The 15,762-nt window shown below is 35.9% G+C and overlaps 1 protein-coding gene and 1 non-coding gene across 25 annotated transcripts in view; both read right to left on the bottom strand.

Annotated features, from left to right (window-relative positions):
* Positions 1–135: 135 nt before the first annotated feature.
* Positions 136–15,762, bottom strand: part of LOC101739040 (casein kinase I) — a 41,349-nt gene continuing 25,722 nt past the window's right edge. For 15 of the 24 annotated variants that reach the window (XM_062674679.1, XM_062674689.1, XM_062674681.1 and 12 more), the window contains exons 10-13: positions 14,131–14,211; positions 11,384–11,515; positions 7,975–8,099; positions 136–7,408 (exon numbers count right to left, since the gene is read on the bottom strand). In XM_062674679.1, the coding sequence (XP_062530663.1) occupies positions 7,333–7,408; positions 7,975–8,099; positions 11,384–11,515; positions 14,131–14,211 (414 nt within the window). In that variant the 3' untranslated portion in view covers positions 136–7,332. Of the gene's footprint in view, positions 7,409–7,974; positions 8,100–9,911; positions 10,145–11,383; positions 11,516–13,243; positions 13,331–14,130; positions 14,212–15,762 lie in introns of those variants that run through there. The other 9 variants (XM_062674696.1, XM_062674695.1, XM_062674691.1 and 6 more) reach the window with 5 other exon arrangements.
* On the bottom strand, positions 3,205–3,297 carry Mir2794 (microRNA mir-2794). Its single transcript, NR_107377.1, has one exon. It is a non-coding gene; the product is annotated as a microRNA mir-2794 (primary transcript).

Here is a 15,762-nt window from a genome sequence, read left to right as displayed (position 1 = left end):
TCATTTATATATGTATAGATTGTCGTTATTATAGAATCTTAAATACACCGAACATCCAGTTTTGTTCTAAAAATGACTTAACTTTAATACAGCGGGCGCGCGGCGACAAAACGAAATCATAAAGAATAAAACTAGTATCTTATAATAAGCTTTATTTAATTATGAGTTAACAAATATTTTCGTATCTTTTGAACAGGGTTGTGACCTTAACTGAATACAAGTCAAATTGCGTACGCAAATCGTTTAACCATACAAATTACAGAAGAAGAAAAGAAAAACCACTGAGAACTCTTTTTTTTTTTCTATGAATATTAATATTAATTTTTATACTTACAATAAGAATTCAATTCAGTTTCAAAAGCATCATTGCATTATAAATACATAAATTTAATAACTATAGCTCAAAAACCTTCCTCGTGCGTCTTCAAGCCGAGCGACTGAACATGACTTACTTAGTAAGCGAAACTTTAAAATTAACTACCCAAATAGAATATTGCCACATGAATTCTGAACAAAGTGACTGTCGTCGATATATCGACGTCCCACACGCGCGACGTCCAACACATGATTAGTGCACACGCTCAATCACATTGAATGAAGACGAAATACGAAAATTAAATAATAATGTGCATTATAAGATAGCGGGTAAGTCTTGATTAATACGAACAAAAAAAATTGAAAAAAAAAAAACTTATCGCACAGAAATGCGAAGATATATATATTCAGTTCGCTCCATGATATAATTACCTAATTTAATACACACAGAACCCGGATCCAACCTTACATTCTTCACAACATAACGATTTTTGGGTGAAACGTCGACCGACAATAAACACCAACTATAAATTCAGTAATTCCCTTGAGATCAAAGCACTTTGTTACATTACGATTCTCGAGCATCAAACTGTTCGTATTAAAATAACAGCCTTAACATTTCTATAAAACTTCGTTACGGAGGTTGTTTCCGAAATTTCCGAGTCGGTGCTTATCACGAGACATCCATTCAATTCATTCACATTAAATATCGCGGAGCAAAAATCGTTCATTCGCTTAATAAAAGATCACACAATTTGACTTCATTTTTTTTTTAAATACCCGATCTAATTTGATTATTCTATCTAGCAAATAGAAAGTAACAATTAGTTACACAGCTCATCATTTTTTCGAAACAAGGTTTTTTTTTTGTTTACATTTGATTATCGCTGCACGATCGTAAAATAATCTTAACGATCAATCAAACCACAAGAATACTTTAATATTTCACAATAAGTTACCAAACGAAGAAAAATAAACCAATATTAAACTGTATTCTTATTACTTTTTTTCTTAATTTTAAATATTTCCGTTAACTTAAACGACAATATTCGTATTATCTTCACTCCCCCTTCCCCCCCTAAAATATGAAAACGACACAACAAGATGTTATTTTTATTGTTTACATACATACATATATAAAACATTTGAACTTACCAATAGCCAAATGAATAACTCCTAATGCACGGGATACAATTTTGTGATGACTACAAAACGGTGACTAATCAAAAATACTTTATAAAAACTTTAGAGCAACCGACAACGCCGACCGCAGCGACATCTACAAACCTTACTCCTATGCGAAACACGCTTGTCGAAACTCTGCCGCTTCCGGTCCAAGCAAAAATATACACATGTATTTCTAACATTCTAAATCTGTTTAAGCCGCACCAATAAAGAAGCGAATCTAAAATGGCGGCGGCGATCATGCGCTCTCACTCTAAGCTATTGCTGTCTTTAGTCGCACACGGTGCGTACTGCATGCAAAAAAAATATAAAAAATATCGACTTAGATTGACTGGCAGCAAAAGTGTCTACGCAAGTTGCATCCCAGATGAGACACCTCCCCCTCTGCCGGGGCACCAAAGTAAATTAAACTACATTCTCATTTTTTTTTATATTTTTTACAATAAACAACTTCTTTTACTATCTTTCTTTTTAATTGTTGACCCTACCATCTGTCAGTGCAGGTACATAGACGGCATTTTCGATTCGTTTCTTTATTGGCGCGGCTTATAAACAATTTATACACGTGCGGCGCCGGCGGGGCGGCCGCGCGCCTTTCTCTCTTGACTCAGTCTATTTACGATCCAAGCGGGCGACAACAGATACCGTCATTTCTCTTTCTCACTATAACTTGCGCCGTTACAAACGTGCGAACTGAGTCCTAAATCATTTTTCTCAGACATCTCGCTCACACTTATAGGGATATCGGATCTCTCGCTCACACTACTAGTGTTGTATGTGTAAAATCAATATAATTACAAAAAAAAAAACGTTATTTTAATTTTTAAAAAATATTTTTTCAGAATCACTTTTTAATTCGTTAAATACTATCAACACATTATGAATAACCGAACGAGTTTGGGCGTTAATATGGCCCTTTAATTTTAACAAAGTTAAGTTATCGAATAACGCTTCCTTGGTTCGCGTAGGATTGTCTAACGATAACCAACACAATTTTTACAAACAAAGGTCTACAACCTACAATTTACATGCACCAGTCATCAACGAGCACGTCATCTGACTACCTGAACCCGAGCGGCATCTTTTTATCGATAATTCGATCGATTAATCGATATTGTCACATTCCTTTGAAGTAATGTTTTATGACTCGGTTCGCATGTTTATAATGGCCCAAGTATAGAAGCCCGGTTTGAAGAGGTTCGAAAGGGACAAAACACGGTAGACTGCGAGTCGGTGCGGAGCCCCTGGGGGCGGGGCGCGGCTCGACACTAAGAGCCCTCGCCCACGGCGACTTTTTGTAGCGATGCAGTAGCGATGCTATCGCGCGTTCTCATCGATACAGTTCGCCCAGTTTTTTTTCCTACCTGTGCTGATAACCTTGAGAGGCTATTTCAACTTCTTGACGTGTAGGTGAGCTCACGGGCTCAACCTGAGAGATTTTGCTAACATTGGCCCCAGCAAGAGCGGTGCTTCGCAGAATCTACCACCAGATCGGAAACGCGATTCACTGAGAAGATCCGGCGAGAAACATAGTGGGCGATCGCCCAGATCCTACACAGAAATGTGTGTACGCGTTTGCAGCGATACAGTCGCGATGCTATCGCGCATGTATATCGATACAGCCGCGCGTCCGCATCGATTCTTTCGCACGTTACAAATGCGATCAACGCGCGATAGTAGCGATGCATAAGCGCGCTTACAAAACGCGGCAGCATCGCTACGAAAAGTCGCCGTGAACGGGGTCCCTAAAAAGCCGACCGCATCACAATTGACTTCGGCGCGGAGTCGCGTGCCCCTAGTTGAAATGTCTCACTCAGTCTTGTAGGAATACAGTTGCCGGTTCGCTTGGGACTAGCTGGACGCAGCGAACCGAAACGCACACGCGTCTCTGTTAAAACTATTCCATCGGTTTTATACATAAATTATTGCACGATCAATATTATAATAATGTCACCGTAATCAAGTGGAAAATCAGCGTTCATTAAACAAAAAAAAAACAAAAAAGACTTGTCACAAATTAATTAAAACTCTAACGTACGCATCCCCTGACGACTGCGCGTTCGATTCAGTGTTGTCAGCTCATAAACTAAATGTAGTAAGTAATGCATAAATAATTTTATTTTATTGATAAGCGGCGTCTTGGGAACGGAGCAGGCAACTCGCGCAGACGGAACTTAGCTCATGGAAATTGACTAAATAGAACTATGACGTAGGGTTCGTCCGCGGGGCGACTCGCGCACTCGACCTGTCCCTACTCACGTACACCCGAGATACTTAAACTAAAACTACTACAATAAATTATATAAATACGTGACATCCGATAAAACTTTATTTTTAGTACATACCAAACACAACACATATTACATAAACAAAAAAAAAACTTATAGTTTATCTCGGACAATTGAACAACTAATCATCATATTTTCCACATCACTAACCGGCTTTGAAATTGATTTTAATTGAAAAAATAAAAAAATTGCCAAAACATTTTGGTACCACTACTTCGGACAGAGGGCGTTCGTCATATCACCTCAACAATACTGAGTCCAATTCACCTACAACTTTTAAGACCAACAACAATATAGTTGTTGCAAAGTACGAACGCGCGTGGTCTTTATTTGTTGTTGTAATCGATAATATCGAATTCCAATTTGAATTTGAATTTGATTGGTACACCGCGTGTTATTAGTTTCCAAGCGATTCTTTTCGCATTGTTTCTTTTGTTGGTGCACAATAAAGAATACTCTCTCTCTCTCTATCAGCGCCGCGCCTGTGTGCGTGTAAAAGAAACCCCGCGCCCGGGCGTTCGTTGACCCGAGCATCAGCTGTTTTTGATTTTGTGTTTCATTGCTGGTTTTTTAGTAATGTATTTTTTTGAAACAATCGGCCATTTAGCTGTACTAACATAATAGAGCGTAAATAATACTAGTAAACGTTTTATAAATATGACATTTTTTTAATTAGAATCGCTTTTTGTATTCCGTCCCATCATCAAAGGTGTCATTAGTACTATCGTCTGTCTTCTATTTCGGAAGCGGTCTTCTAACGTCCAGTATAGCCTATATTGACGCGTATACAGATTGGTCACTCACACATCGAAGGGCGGCGCGCTATCGTACCTTGCAACAACTATACCATAATTCGATCAACTATCTACTAATCAACTAAAAAAGCAATTACGGTTTCGTATTTACTAAAAACAATGGCTGTATCGGTGAACGTTTACAACTAACTACATTGTGATTTTATGCGAAAATGTTTTAGGGAGTACGCAGTTTGACGTCTTTACATTCCAATAAGTAACAAAAAAAAAAAAAAAAACTTCAGTCGTATGCGATCGCCGCGTCACAACCGACATCGGAATATAAATGTACCCTCAACTTTAGTACCCGAGCCGCCATTTCCAGCGGACGTACCCTCAACACACACAGACTTATTACGAAGTCGCAAATATCTCACACGTTATGGTAATTCATTGCTTATGTAAATATACAAAAAAAAAATACAAAAAAAAAAAAAATACAATGCTCTCCTCGCAGGAATTACGAAACGACAGATAACGTAAAAAAATAATATTTGACCGCTCCACTATACGGTATGAAGCGACACTAGTGAATAGCTATGTATTTATATGTATAATTAGGGACGGATGTGTGTCACCAGCTTTAGTTATCTCGCTGTGGAACCAAAGCTAGAGTAAAAAAAACAGAAACCCTTCACGGGAACGATCCATAGGGTTGTCTCAGTCGAATATTTTTTTAATTATTTTTTTTCGCTTCGATTGGTGGACGAGCTCACAGCTCACCTGGTGTTAAGTGGTTACTGGAACCCATAGAAATTACGCAAATGCGCCACCCACCTTGAGATGTAACTTCTAAGGTCTCAAGTATAGTTACAACGGCTGCCCCATCCTTCAAACGGAAACGCATTACTGCTTCACGGCAGAAATAGGCAGGGTGGTGGTACCCACCCGCTTGGACTCACAAGAGGTCCTACCACCAGTAATCTTTTTTTATTATAAACCCGAATCACAATTTCGAACATCCTGTATACAGTCTCGCGACGCGGCTAAGGCCGGCGACACACATACCGCAACGGTGCTCGCCTGAACAACACATAGAATTAGTTCGGACCACGCTGGAATGGACATCGCATCTGCTACTGGCTCGACGAGCCGCAGTGATCTCGTATCGAACATCAGACACACAAATAATCGAGTTACGGTCGAACGCAAACGTAATTCTCAACGGACGGGAACAAAAAAACACGCCGACTGCAGGTCCTAACTAGAATATCATACGCCCATTTGCTTTGGTAACTGAATGTTTCCCGAAATGATCAGCACCCCAAATTGCGTCTTATTCTCACGTGTTTAAAGTCGAATTTTAATCTAGCTTCACGCTTCTACAGCATCGTGACAGGCTGTCGTCTTCACGGACAGCGACAGACAAGAGATATTCAGTCAGTTGATTATGTCAGAACTAGAACGAGAATATCACAGGGTAATGTTTTCGATAAAATATTTTCATAAAGAAAACACGCTGTGAATAAATTTTCAGCCTAAAAATTGTTTACGTATTATTTTAACAAGAAACGGCTTATTAAATTTGGGACCAGGTAAAATGGCCGCGTCATTATAAAATCTGATATTCGATTTAAATATTTCAAAAAAAAAAAACAAACAACAAAATTGTTCTATTTTCACATTCGTCCAAAAATAGAACATTGTATCGATTAATTTTCCTTTTTAACTAACTAATCAAGGATGCCTGACACTTGCGAATATTAATTTGAGAACTAAGTGATTTTGGGGTTCGGCCTGTGTGTTTGTTGCAAAATAATTTATTTACAGTCACCCCGGTTGCTCACTCGCTTATTGACTATGGATCGATTGTTGATAGTGTAAATTATATAATTCAATAAATACAGAGCGTACAGACCCTATTAACACATTTGTAACATTTTAATCGAATCTCTTTTAATCGATATAACACTCGATTCGAATCGATACTAATAGTTTTGAAGCAGACAAATCATAATCGACTTTACGAGCAACCACGAGTGGAATAGTACAATAGCGGTCTCGACAATACAAATATAAGATCGGATATACATAATATTATAAACTTTTTAATAAAACATTACTAATTGTAGTCGAGTTATAATTTACATATACAATTCTTCAATACGTTATAACTCAAATGTGTTAGTAACTAAACTCTTAGACTGGTTATATATATTTTATTGGATCCCTAGATGATATCGATTTACAATTAGACCCGGTAGATGGCGTTACCATCACATTCAAGTTTTCCGGTGACATCACAGCTTGAAAGGCTCGCTAGTTTGATACATATATCCATATGACCCAATTTATAATTTACATTTACAATTCTTCAGTACGTGTGTTAGTAACTGAACTCTTAGACTGATTGTATATATTTGATTAGATCCTTGGATGATATCGATTTACAATTAGACCCGGTAGATGGCGTTACCATCACATTCAAGTTTTCCAGTGACATCACAGCCTGAAGGGCTCGCTAGTGTGATACAAATATCGATAAGACCCCATTTTACTATGTAAGTTTTATTTAAAAAAAAATTTAAAAAATGTAGCTTAAATAAATAGGGAGTCTTATTCTTACTCTATGATAAATATTCAGGGTTCCGTATTGAATTTTTTTCGCTAGTTTTCTCGATTATTCATTCCGATCTTAGGCTTTGTAATGTCGAGCCGCGGTCCGGGTGACCGGGTGCGGTGTGGTTCGGCGGCGGCGGTTAGCGCGGCGGTCGTGGGCGGGCGCGGTGACGTCACGCGACGGTCCCGCGTCACTTGCCCGCGCGCGCGGTGCACTTCTTCTTTTTACGTTTGAAGAAACAACAGCACCTGGAATAAACCGATTGCCTGCATGACGATTTTACAATGTCTGTCCGTGGACAACAGTGCCGGGTTATGTCATATTATGGAAGTCGCTGTCGTGAACACGAAAGCGACGAAATATGAATTTTAGACTTTCTTGTGACATTATTTCAATTCTAATTAAATTATCTAAATAACTTTTGATCTTTTTAAAAAAAAACTAATTTAACCTACTTGTAATGATTAGTTTTAGTAAATCTTCTCATAATACAATTAGTTCTTATAATTATGATTAGTAGTAAAGCAGCTGATAAGATATTAAATTTGAATTTAAGTAAAATACAAATTGAATATTTAAACTATCAACTACCGGCGCATATAGCAAACAATATTAAAATGGAATCAATTTTGTTTCAAAATTTTGTCATCCAATTTGTTGTTTTTTTTTACAATTTTTCTTCTCACAAAACGTCTAAGCCAATTTCGAAAAGACTAAATGTTTCATGATAAAATGATGATACGACAGAAAAAAAGATGTTAATCGAGAAAAAAAGCGCCACGCCCGTCCTCCCAAAAGCCCAAAAGGAAAATAAAAAAAGAGATGTCCATACAGTTGGAAAACTGACTTGGTGTCGTCAATCACGTCGACCTCGTGGTGCGGCGCCGTGATGGGCGTGTTGCTGTGGCCCGCCGTCGGGTCGTCGGCGCCAAGCTCGCCATTGGTCGAGCTCACCACCTGGCGGCCAACCGGGGAACTAACCTTAACGTTTGAACTGAACACGTATCTTCGATCCTCAAAATCCTTTCACTCTTCAATAGTACGCATCTCTATCGCCGCTAAATCGGAATTACCTATTTGAGCTGCTAAGAGATACGTCAACAAAAGAACAAAAAAAACATTCGAGAACACTCTTGGCCGACGAATACAGACATAATCAATATCGATAATTCTAATCGATACCAGCACTATAGCTAATGAAAAACTTATATATAGAATCACTTGTTGTGTGTGTAGATGATTTTTGAATTGATAAAATATAATTAAAATACACATATAATTAAAACGTTACATTATATTTAATACCAACTGCAGTGGTACCTGCTCATTCTCAATTCAACTCCAATTATCATAACTACAGAACAAATATAACATCTACCCTCAACACATCGACAACTATTTTCTTTACACACCGACCTAAACACAAAAATGATTTTCACGTGAATGACTCAAAAAAAAAGAAAAAAAAAATCGCCTACATTACTCTATACTTATCGATCAATCGTTAATCGATTTTATCATCATATTCATACGATATAGAAGCAGCACATATCTCAAGCTGTGTGGTAAGAAACTGGCAAATAAAATGCAAATAATAAGCGATCAGTGTTGTTCGTTATTTCTATGTAATAAAGCTCAAATTAATAAAGTGATATATTTATGAATGAATATTGGCAGTGCTTCGTTTGTAAGCGTTCGATTTAGTAACGGCCATTTCACACGGCGGAACTCTTGTTAATCACGGGATCTATACAAAATGCGATGTCACACAATCTATACATTAATCCATTTAATTTTGCTATAATATAATTGAGATAATACGAAAAACGTTTTTTAATTATACTAAAATCTTTACGGAACTTTCAATATGTTTTGTTTAGATGAGTGGACGAGCTCACGGTATATACCTGGTGTAAATTTTTTTAAAGGGATTATATGACCTGGTAACCAAGACCTTTAGGTCAAGTCTTATTTTAATTTGAAAACCTTTTTTTATGAAAAATGATATTATGAAAAGAAATGTGTAAAATAGTCGCCTGAGCACACAAACAAAGACAACGTAAATTTCGCCACTCAATTTTAGACATGATTTTCAAGTCTCAGTTTTACAATACGGCTGACTAAGCCGAAACACATTACTGATTCACGGCAGAAATAGGCAGGGTGGTGGTACCTACCCGCGCGGGCTCACACGACATCCTACCTACCACCATTAAAACTTTATGTCGCGCGAATTTACAGAAAACGCTCGTAGGACGACGCCGCGACTCTTATCGTCCGATAATATCCATGAATTTCTTAAGCCACATACATATCTTGTATCTATCAAGTATACTAGACGCATTATATATAATGCTGTTCTCATGCAAAAAGAGTCAGTTATATATTAACTGTATAAAGAAAAACTTGGTTTATGTTCGTGTTAATTGAATTCACATTACAACGTCTAGAGCAAATATAAATTAAAGTCTTCAAAATAATATTTAAGCATTTCATTACGTATTATTATTATATTATAATATATAAATCTACAGTGGTTTTTACGGATGTTCCATTATAACTACTGAACCATGCAACCGATTGACTTGAAACTTGGTATCCATGTAGAAAAATGCATGTATTTAATGGATAGGCTAATATTTATATGAATGTTGGACTCCCTACACCAACTGCGGGGGCGTTATTGATAAGTCTTTGTGGGGGTGAGAAATAATAATGTTAATTTTAAATGCCCAGCGAAGCGGACGGGCATAGCTAGTTATATTATATTATTTCGTTTTAAAGGTCCCGCCAACGGTTTTAGCTCAAGTTGGTCTACACAAATGCGAGTATGTCGCCGTGTGATTGGCTCGATTCGTTACATTAAAATTAAAACGTAGCACAACATCTGTAAGCATCAATCATGCAGACGTTCACACAAGGTATGTCGCTAAATGTTCAAAACTGACCGTTGAAACCGATCCCGGAAATTTCACATACCGAAAATGCTTATTCTTCAATAGCTAAAAAATAAATACACCAATATACATTCACAATAAAATTGGGGACACAAAGAAAAACGAAAATAAAATAAAATTGAACATACCAAACATTTGCATAAATAATAATTATAACAACAACAGTGGTATATATATATATATACGACAGGGTACCGTCTCAAGAGCATGCATTTTTTATTTTATTGTTTAAATTTCGTGTATTCTGTATAGTGTGATTTCAGTGAACATTACGCTATAAAAAAGTATCAAATCAAACAGGATATTGAGAGTTCGCCGAACTAACAAAGTTGAAAACACAAGTTTCGACAAGTTTATTTAATATGCCACTATTCATTTACCCGTGAAATACGTTTTAAGCTGCTGTCGTAACTGTCAAACTCAGTGAAAAATAGATACTAACGATACTCATACTACATATAAAGAACCTAATTAGTTATCAGACGTTAATATTTATTTTTTTCAATGTCACGGTTTGTGCATTCTTTTTCTGCAACCATTACATTGTCCTAAGAATAAACATTAAAATTATAATACTTTATGACAGGACAAGAGAATGACGAATGCATAGATATTGCTCAAAAAAAGGCATGTTAAAACGATCTACTTTTATCACGAGATCGACAATATTATTACCACCCGCCTAACTTGAGTCAAGAGACCCAAGTATCAACTATATAGGGAGATTGGGTAAGTAAATATAGTACGGACACTACTACTGAAGTTAGTCGATAAGGTTGTTCCTAAAAGCACACAATTGAATAGTAAGATTGTATGGAAGATTCCTGAACTTTTAAAATCTTTTTGTGCATCATATATGTGGGACCTGATTATGACCCCAATTTAACAGTATCGATGTGCATTAACGACCACCCACCATCGAGCGGATTGTATTTTTTTTTTTGCTTAAATGGGTGGTCGACCTCACAGCCCACCTGGTGTTAAGGGGTTACTGGAGCCCATAAACATCTACAACGTAAATGCGCCACCCACCTTGAGATATAAGTTCTAAGGTCTCAAGCATAGTTACAACGGATGCCCTACCCTTCAGATCGAAACGCATTACTGCTTCAGATACCTACCCGCGCGGACTCACAAGAGGTCCTACCACTAGTAAATTTTTATTATGCTTTATTTATGCTCATCCGCGTTCACACACAATAAAGTTTTATTACCCTACTACACATTTAAAACATACGTAATAGTAACATACGTCGCTAAAAGGAAATAAATATTAAGAATCACCTGTACGGAGCCGTGCCTGTCAGCGGGGGTCAGATGCCCCGTCGTCAGCGGAGTCGCCTTGCCGCTATGAGGCCAATTCCCGGTATTAGTCGTGCCGCTTGTGCCGAACTCCTTGGCGGCCAACGTGCCCATCTGGTGCAAAACAAATCTAAGGACAGCTGGTATTCCTAAAGAACCCAAAATAAAACAAAGCAAATTGACCTTTAAAAACCTTCACTATCCCCCTTTACTCACAGTTACCATGAATAGATAATTTATTATACGATCTGTTAAATTATTAATTCAATTATAAATTACATTTTAGAATACTTTCATAGTTGTTAGATAAATTATCTTAAATCAATAATAGCACACGGATAGCAATATCTAAGTCTCACACAAATACGCAAACTTCAAATAAAAAGCAAGGCGTTTGATTGTGTGTTGCCAGTTCAAAAAACAATATTTTTGAAACACGCACGGTTCACCGCAATAAAAGGGGGGTTTCCGCTCTATACTTTTTTACATGGGAGCGAATTGCCTCTGATAAAGGTGATATGGTTAAGATCTTAATGCTGTTTGAAGATTATATGGGACGAACTCTTACAGTCATCGCTTAGCAGATACGTACAATGTGTCTTTGGTCTGTTGGATATATGTACTACCGATTGATTCCCTATCATTGATATGTAATTATCATCTTACTTTCTCGTCTGAATTGAAGACATGAGTGGATGAAGGGGTTAAGTACCATTTTTAAGACTTTTGAGTTTTTATATTGAATGAAGGTCTTATGTGCCTATAAACCATATTAGACCTTAAAACTCCAAGTTTAAAGACTATTTTTAAAAGTACAAGTAACAAAAGTTTGTTGCCGTTTTCTCAAAATTAACAAATTGTATCATATCCCCTTCATCCACTCATGTCTTTAATTACTCTACGTCTGCTAGTTTGATGTGAGCCCGCACAAGCTAACACCACTTTTTAAGCTACGACTTTGTGACGAGATTCCAATAGAACACCTTAGCATTCAATTTGGGACTATTTATCTCTTATTGAATAACTGCTCAATATCATCATCAATACCCACTCATGCTCAATGATCATATATCAATACCATCAATTGTGGAGGTAATTGTCAGTAGGTAACACGATCCTACCTAATTTTACAGTGAAATAGTCATGCGTTCCTATTTGAAGGGTAGGGCCACAATTTTAATTGTATACCAAGACATCGACCTGTATCAAAGGAGGTGGCGACATTCACGTTGTGATTATATGTGCTGCGATAGCCACTTAACACTTGGATGGGACGTGACAAAGTTAACCTATCCAACAAAAATAAAATCTTAAAATTTTGAACTTTAAAAGAAACTAGCACCGTTTACAATTTTATATTCCGAGTATATTGTATACTAGCGACCCGCCCTCACTTCGCTTCGGAAACTGTAATTTATTATTGATTTCTCCACTATTTAATGGATGTTATTATGCATATAAACCTTCCTCTTCAATCACTCTATCTATTAAAAAAAACCGCATCAAAATCCGTTGCGTAGTTTTAAAGATTTAAGCATACATAGGGATATAGGGACAGAGAAAGCGACTTTGTTTTATACTATGTAGTTATTTAAGAGGGATGATGTTTCTATTGTTGTAGCTTACAATTGAGCCTCGTCTAAATTGCTAAGTATATTCGTGAATGCAAGCCAAATAAACAAAAACCAAACAAGAACAGCAACGATGATTTGAATTGATGGACACAGAAATATTTAAAGCAGAACAATATATATATAAATTTCTATTCTTCTGTACGTTAGTTTGTGAAATTTTATCGTTCTGATTTAATGATATTTCTGTAGTTATGTGCTCGCATAGGCGGGTGCTTGTATATCATCAAACCTCTCCCGATATGAGCGCCGCCTCATCGTCCTCAATCAAACCAATCATATAATCACACAAATCATCCTGCATCAACAAAGAGAAAAAATAACTAATATAAACTATGAACTTGTGTATTCCTTGTAACCGTCAACTAAAATGGGAATGAATGTACAATTCACCTATTAGCTGTATAAAACTTGAACGAAAAAACTTATTGCAAAATAGCTTTATTTAAAAAAATTCAGTAGGTCACTAGAATGACTATATTTATTTTTATGTTTAGATAAATCTTTCGATGTAATGTCTTTATATCGAACATTAGTTTCTTAGTGATAAAAATTAATGGCATACAATACACTAAATAAAAATATGTATATATAATCTTCATTTAAAAAAAAAACATCTTCATTAAAATAATGATTGCCATATAACATTTATTTCAAGAATAGTCTAGAAATATGGACTTTTATTTATTTTAATCTTTAGAATTAAATGAAGAGAAATAATAATTATTTAGGTAAAGCTGCTTATAAATAGAAAATCTTTAGATAAACTTTTCGATGCGATTTCTTTACACAGAACATTAGTTTCTTAGTGATAAAAATTAATGACATAATATAATACACTAAATACAAATAAATAAAAAAGGTTTAAATAATCGTCAAACAAAAAAAAAAAACAAAAAAAAACAACTTCACTAAAATAATTATTGCCATACAATATTTATTGCAAGAATAGTATAGAAATATGGTATAGATAGAAATATGTCATAAATTATCTCGTAACATGTCCACGAAGCAATGACGCAAAGAAACATTTTTGTGAAAGCATTACAGTAATTTTAATAACAACATATGTAACGTTAATTTCTTTTTAATATTTACCTTGTTGAACGGCTGGTGACTGTCTCGGTTCGGTGAGATCACGATTTCCTGACCAGTCGAGCCGGACACGACAGGAGTCGACTGAAAATTTCAAAATCAATAACTATTAATTTTTAACAAAAAAAATACATAAAATTCACAAAACAGAAACTATGTATTACGAGATTATTTAACTACAAAAACTACTGTATTTACCGACAATTTTATAAATTAAATGATACTACCCTCTAAATTTAGTTATCGAAATGACACAATTGTTTTCACCTCATGAATATTTGTTTTTTTTTCTTAGACGGGTGGACGAGCTGTTAGACGAGCCCACCTGGTGTTAAGCAGTTACTGGAGCCCATAGACCTCTACAACGTAATTGTGCCACCCACCTTGAGATAAATTCTAAGGTCTCAATATAGTTGGTTACAACGGCTGCCCCACCCTTCAAACCGAAACACATTACTGCTTCACGGCAGAAATAGGCGGGATAGTGGTACCTACCCGTGCGGACTCACAAAAGATCCTACCACCAGCAAAAAATATAATTGATTAAATTACATTAATGTAAAGATAATTAATTAAAACTATTATATCTTAATAATAATCCTAAGCGTTCCTTGAAAACAAAATGTGTCTTGTTGGATTTGAATATAACATTTTACATATTGGGCAAGGACTTTACGCGTCTCATGGCCCACCTGAGGTCAGGCGATTATCTGAACTCATCGACATCACACCCTTGAGACATGAGGTCGAAACCTCAATCGTACTGAAGTAACGCATGTCTGCAGTGATCCCGGCAGAAATAAAGAGAACTACTCCCTTTCACCAACACAAATTAATGCTCTTACAAATATCTCAAGTACATTATACATTAAAATAAGGTGGAATACAAATCTATTATTTCATATGGATTATTAAAAGTATTTAATGTTTCTAATTAAATATGCAAGTCTCCCCGCTTGTTATTAAAAATTAAAAATAAACTTCATTAAAAACACAATGAGGAAATTACTTCATATTTTTTTTTACCGATTTCATGTTTTTCTAATAATTAAAAATATGAACGCAAGCTTTCTATGCAATAATAGGATATTTGATTGCCTTCAAAATATTCGTTACGTTTACAACAGTTAAAATTATCATACGATTTATTTTCTTCATTTAATTTTGTAACAAACAAAAATCTGGTCGGTCATGTGACAATTTTTACTGTGACGTCATAAGCCAAAGAGCATTGCTTTGATCAGACTCATTCGGCTCAATCACATTCCCTAGAGCAGATCGAGAAATACAATATAAAGCACATAATTGCAATGTGTTACTAGTTCGTTGAACCTAGGACTACAAATGAGGCCGTCAGCGCAGAAGTGACCTAACCCACAATTTTTCATAATCATGCTTATATGTATATTGCAATTTATTTAAAATATAATAAATTTTGATGCAAAACAGGCCTATCCATAGTTTCACCCATAGATTTTTCCAACACAAATTGAAATGAAATGAATGAATGAAAACTTAAACCTCATTGCTCTATAATAACTATGGTAAGCTTAGGCCACTTTTGCGTCGACGGACTCAAATATAAAAAAAACATATTGTACTTATATATTTATATCGATTCTAAATATTCATTTC

This window comes from Bombyx mori, chromosome 21, assembly GCF_030269925.1.
Source record: "Bombyx mori chromosome 21, ASM3026992v2".
NCBI classification, from domain to species: Eukaryota; Metazoa; Arthropoda; class Insecta; order Lepidoptera; family Bombycidae; genus Bombyx; species Bombyx mori.
The sequence above is the reverse complement of the archived record's forward strand: the minus strand, read 5'-3'. Positions and strand labels throughout refer to the sequence as shown.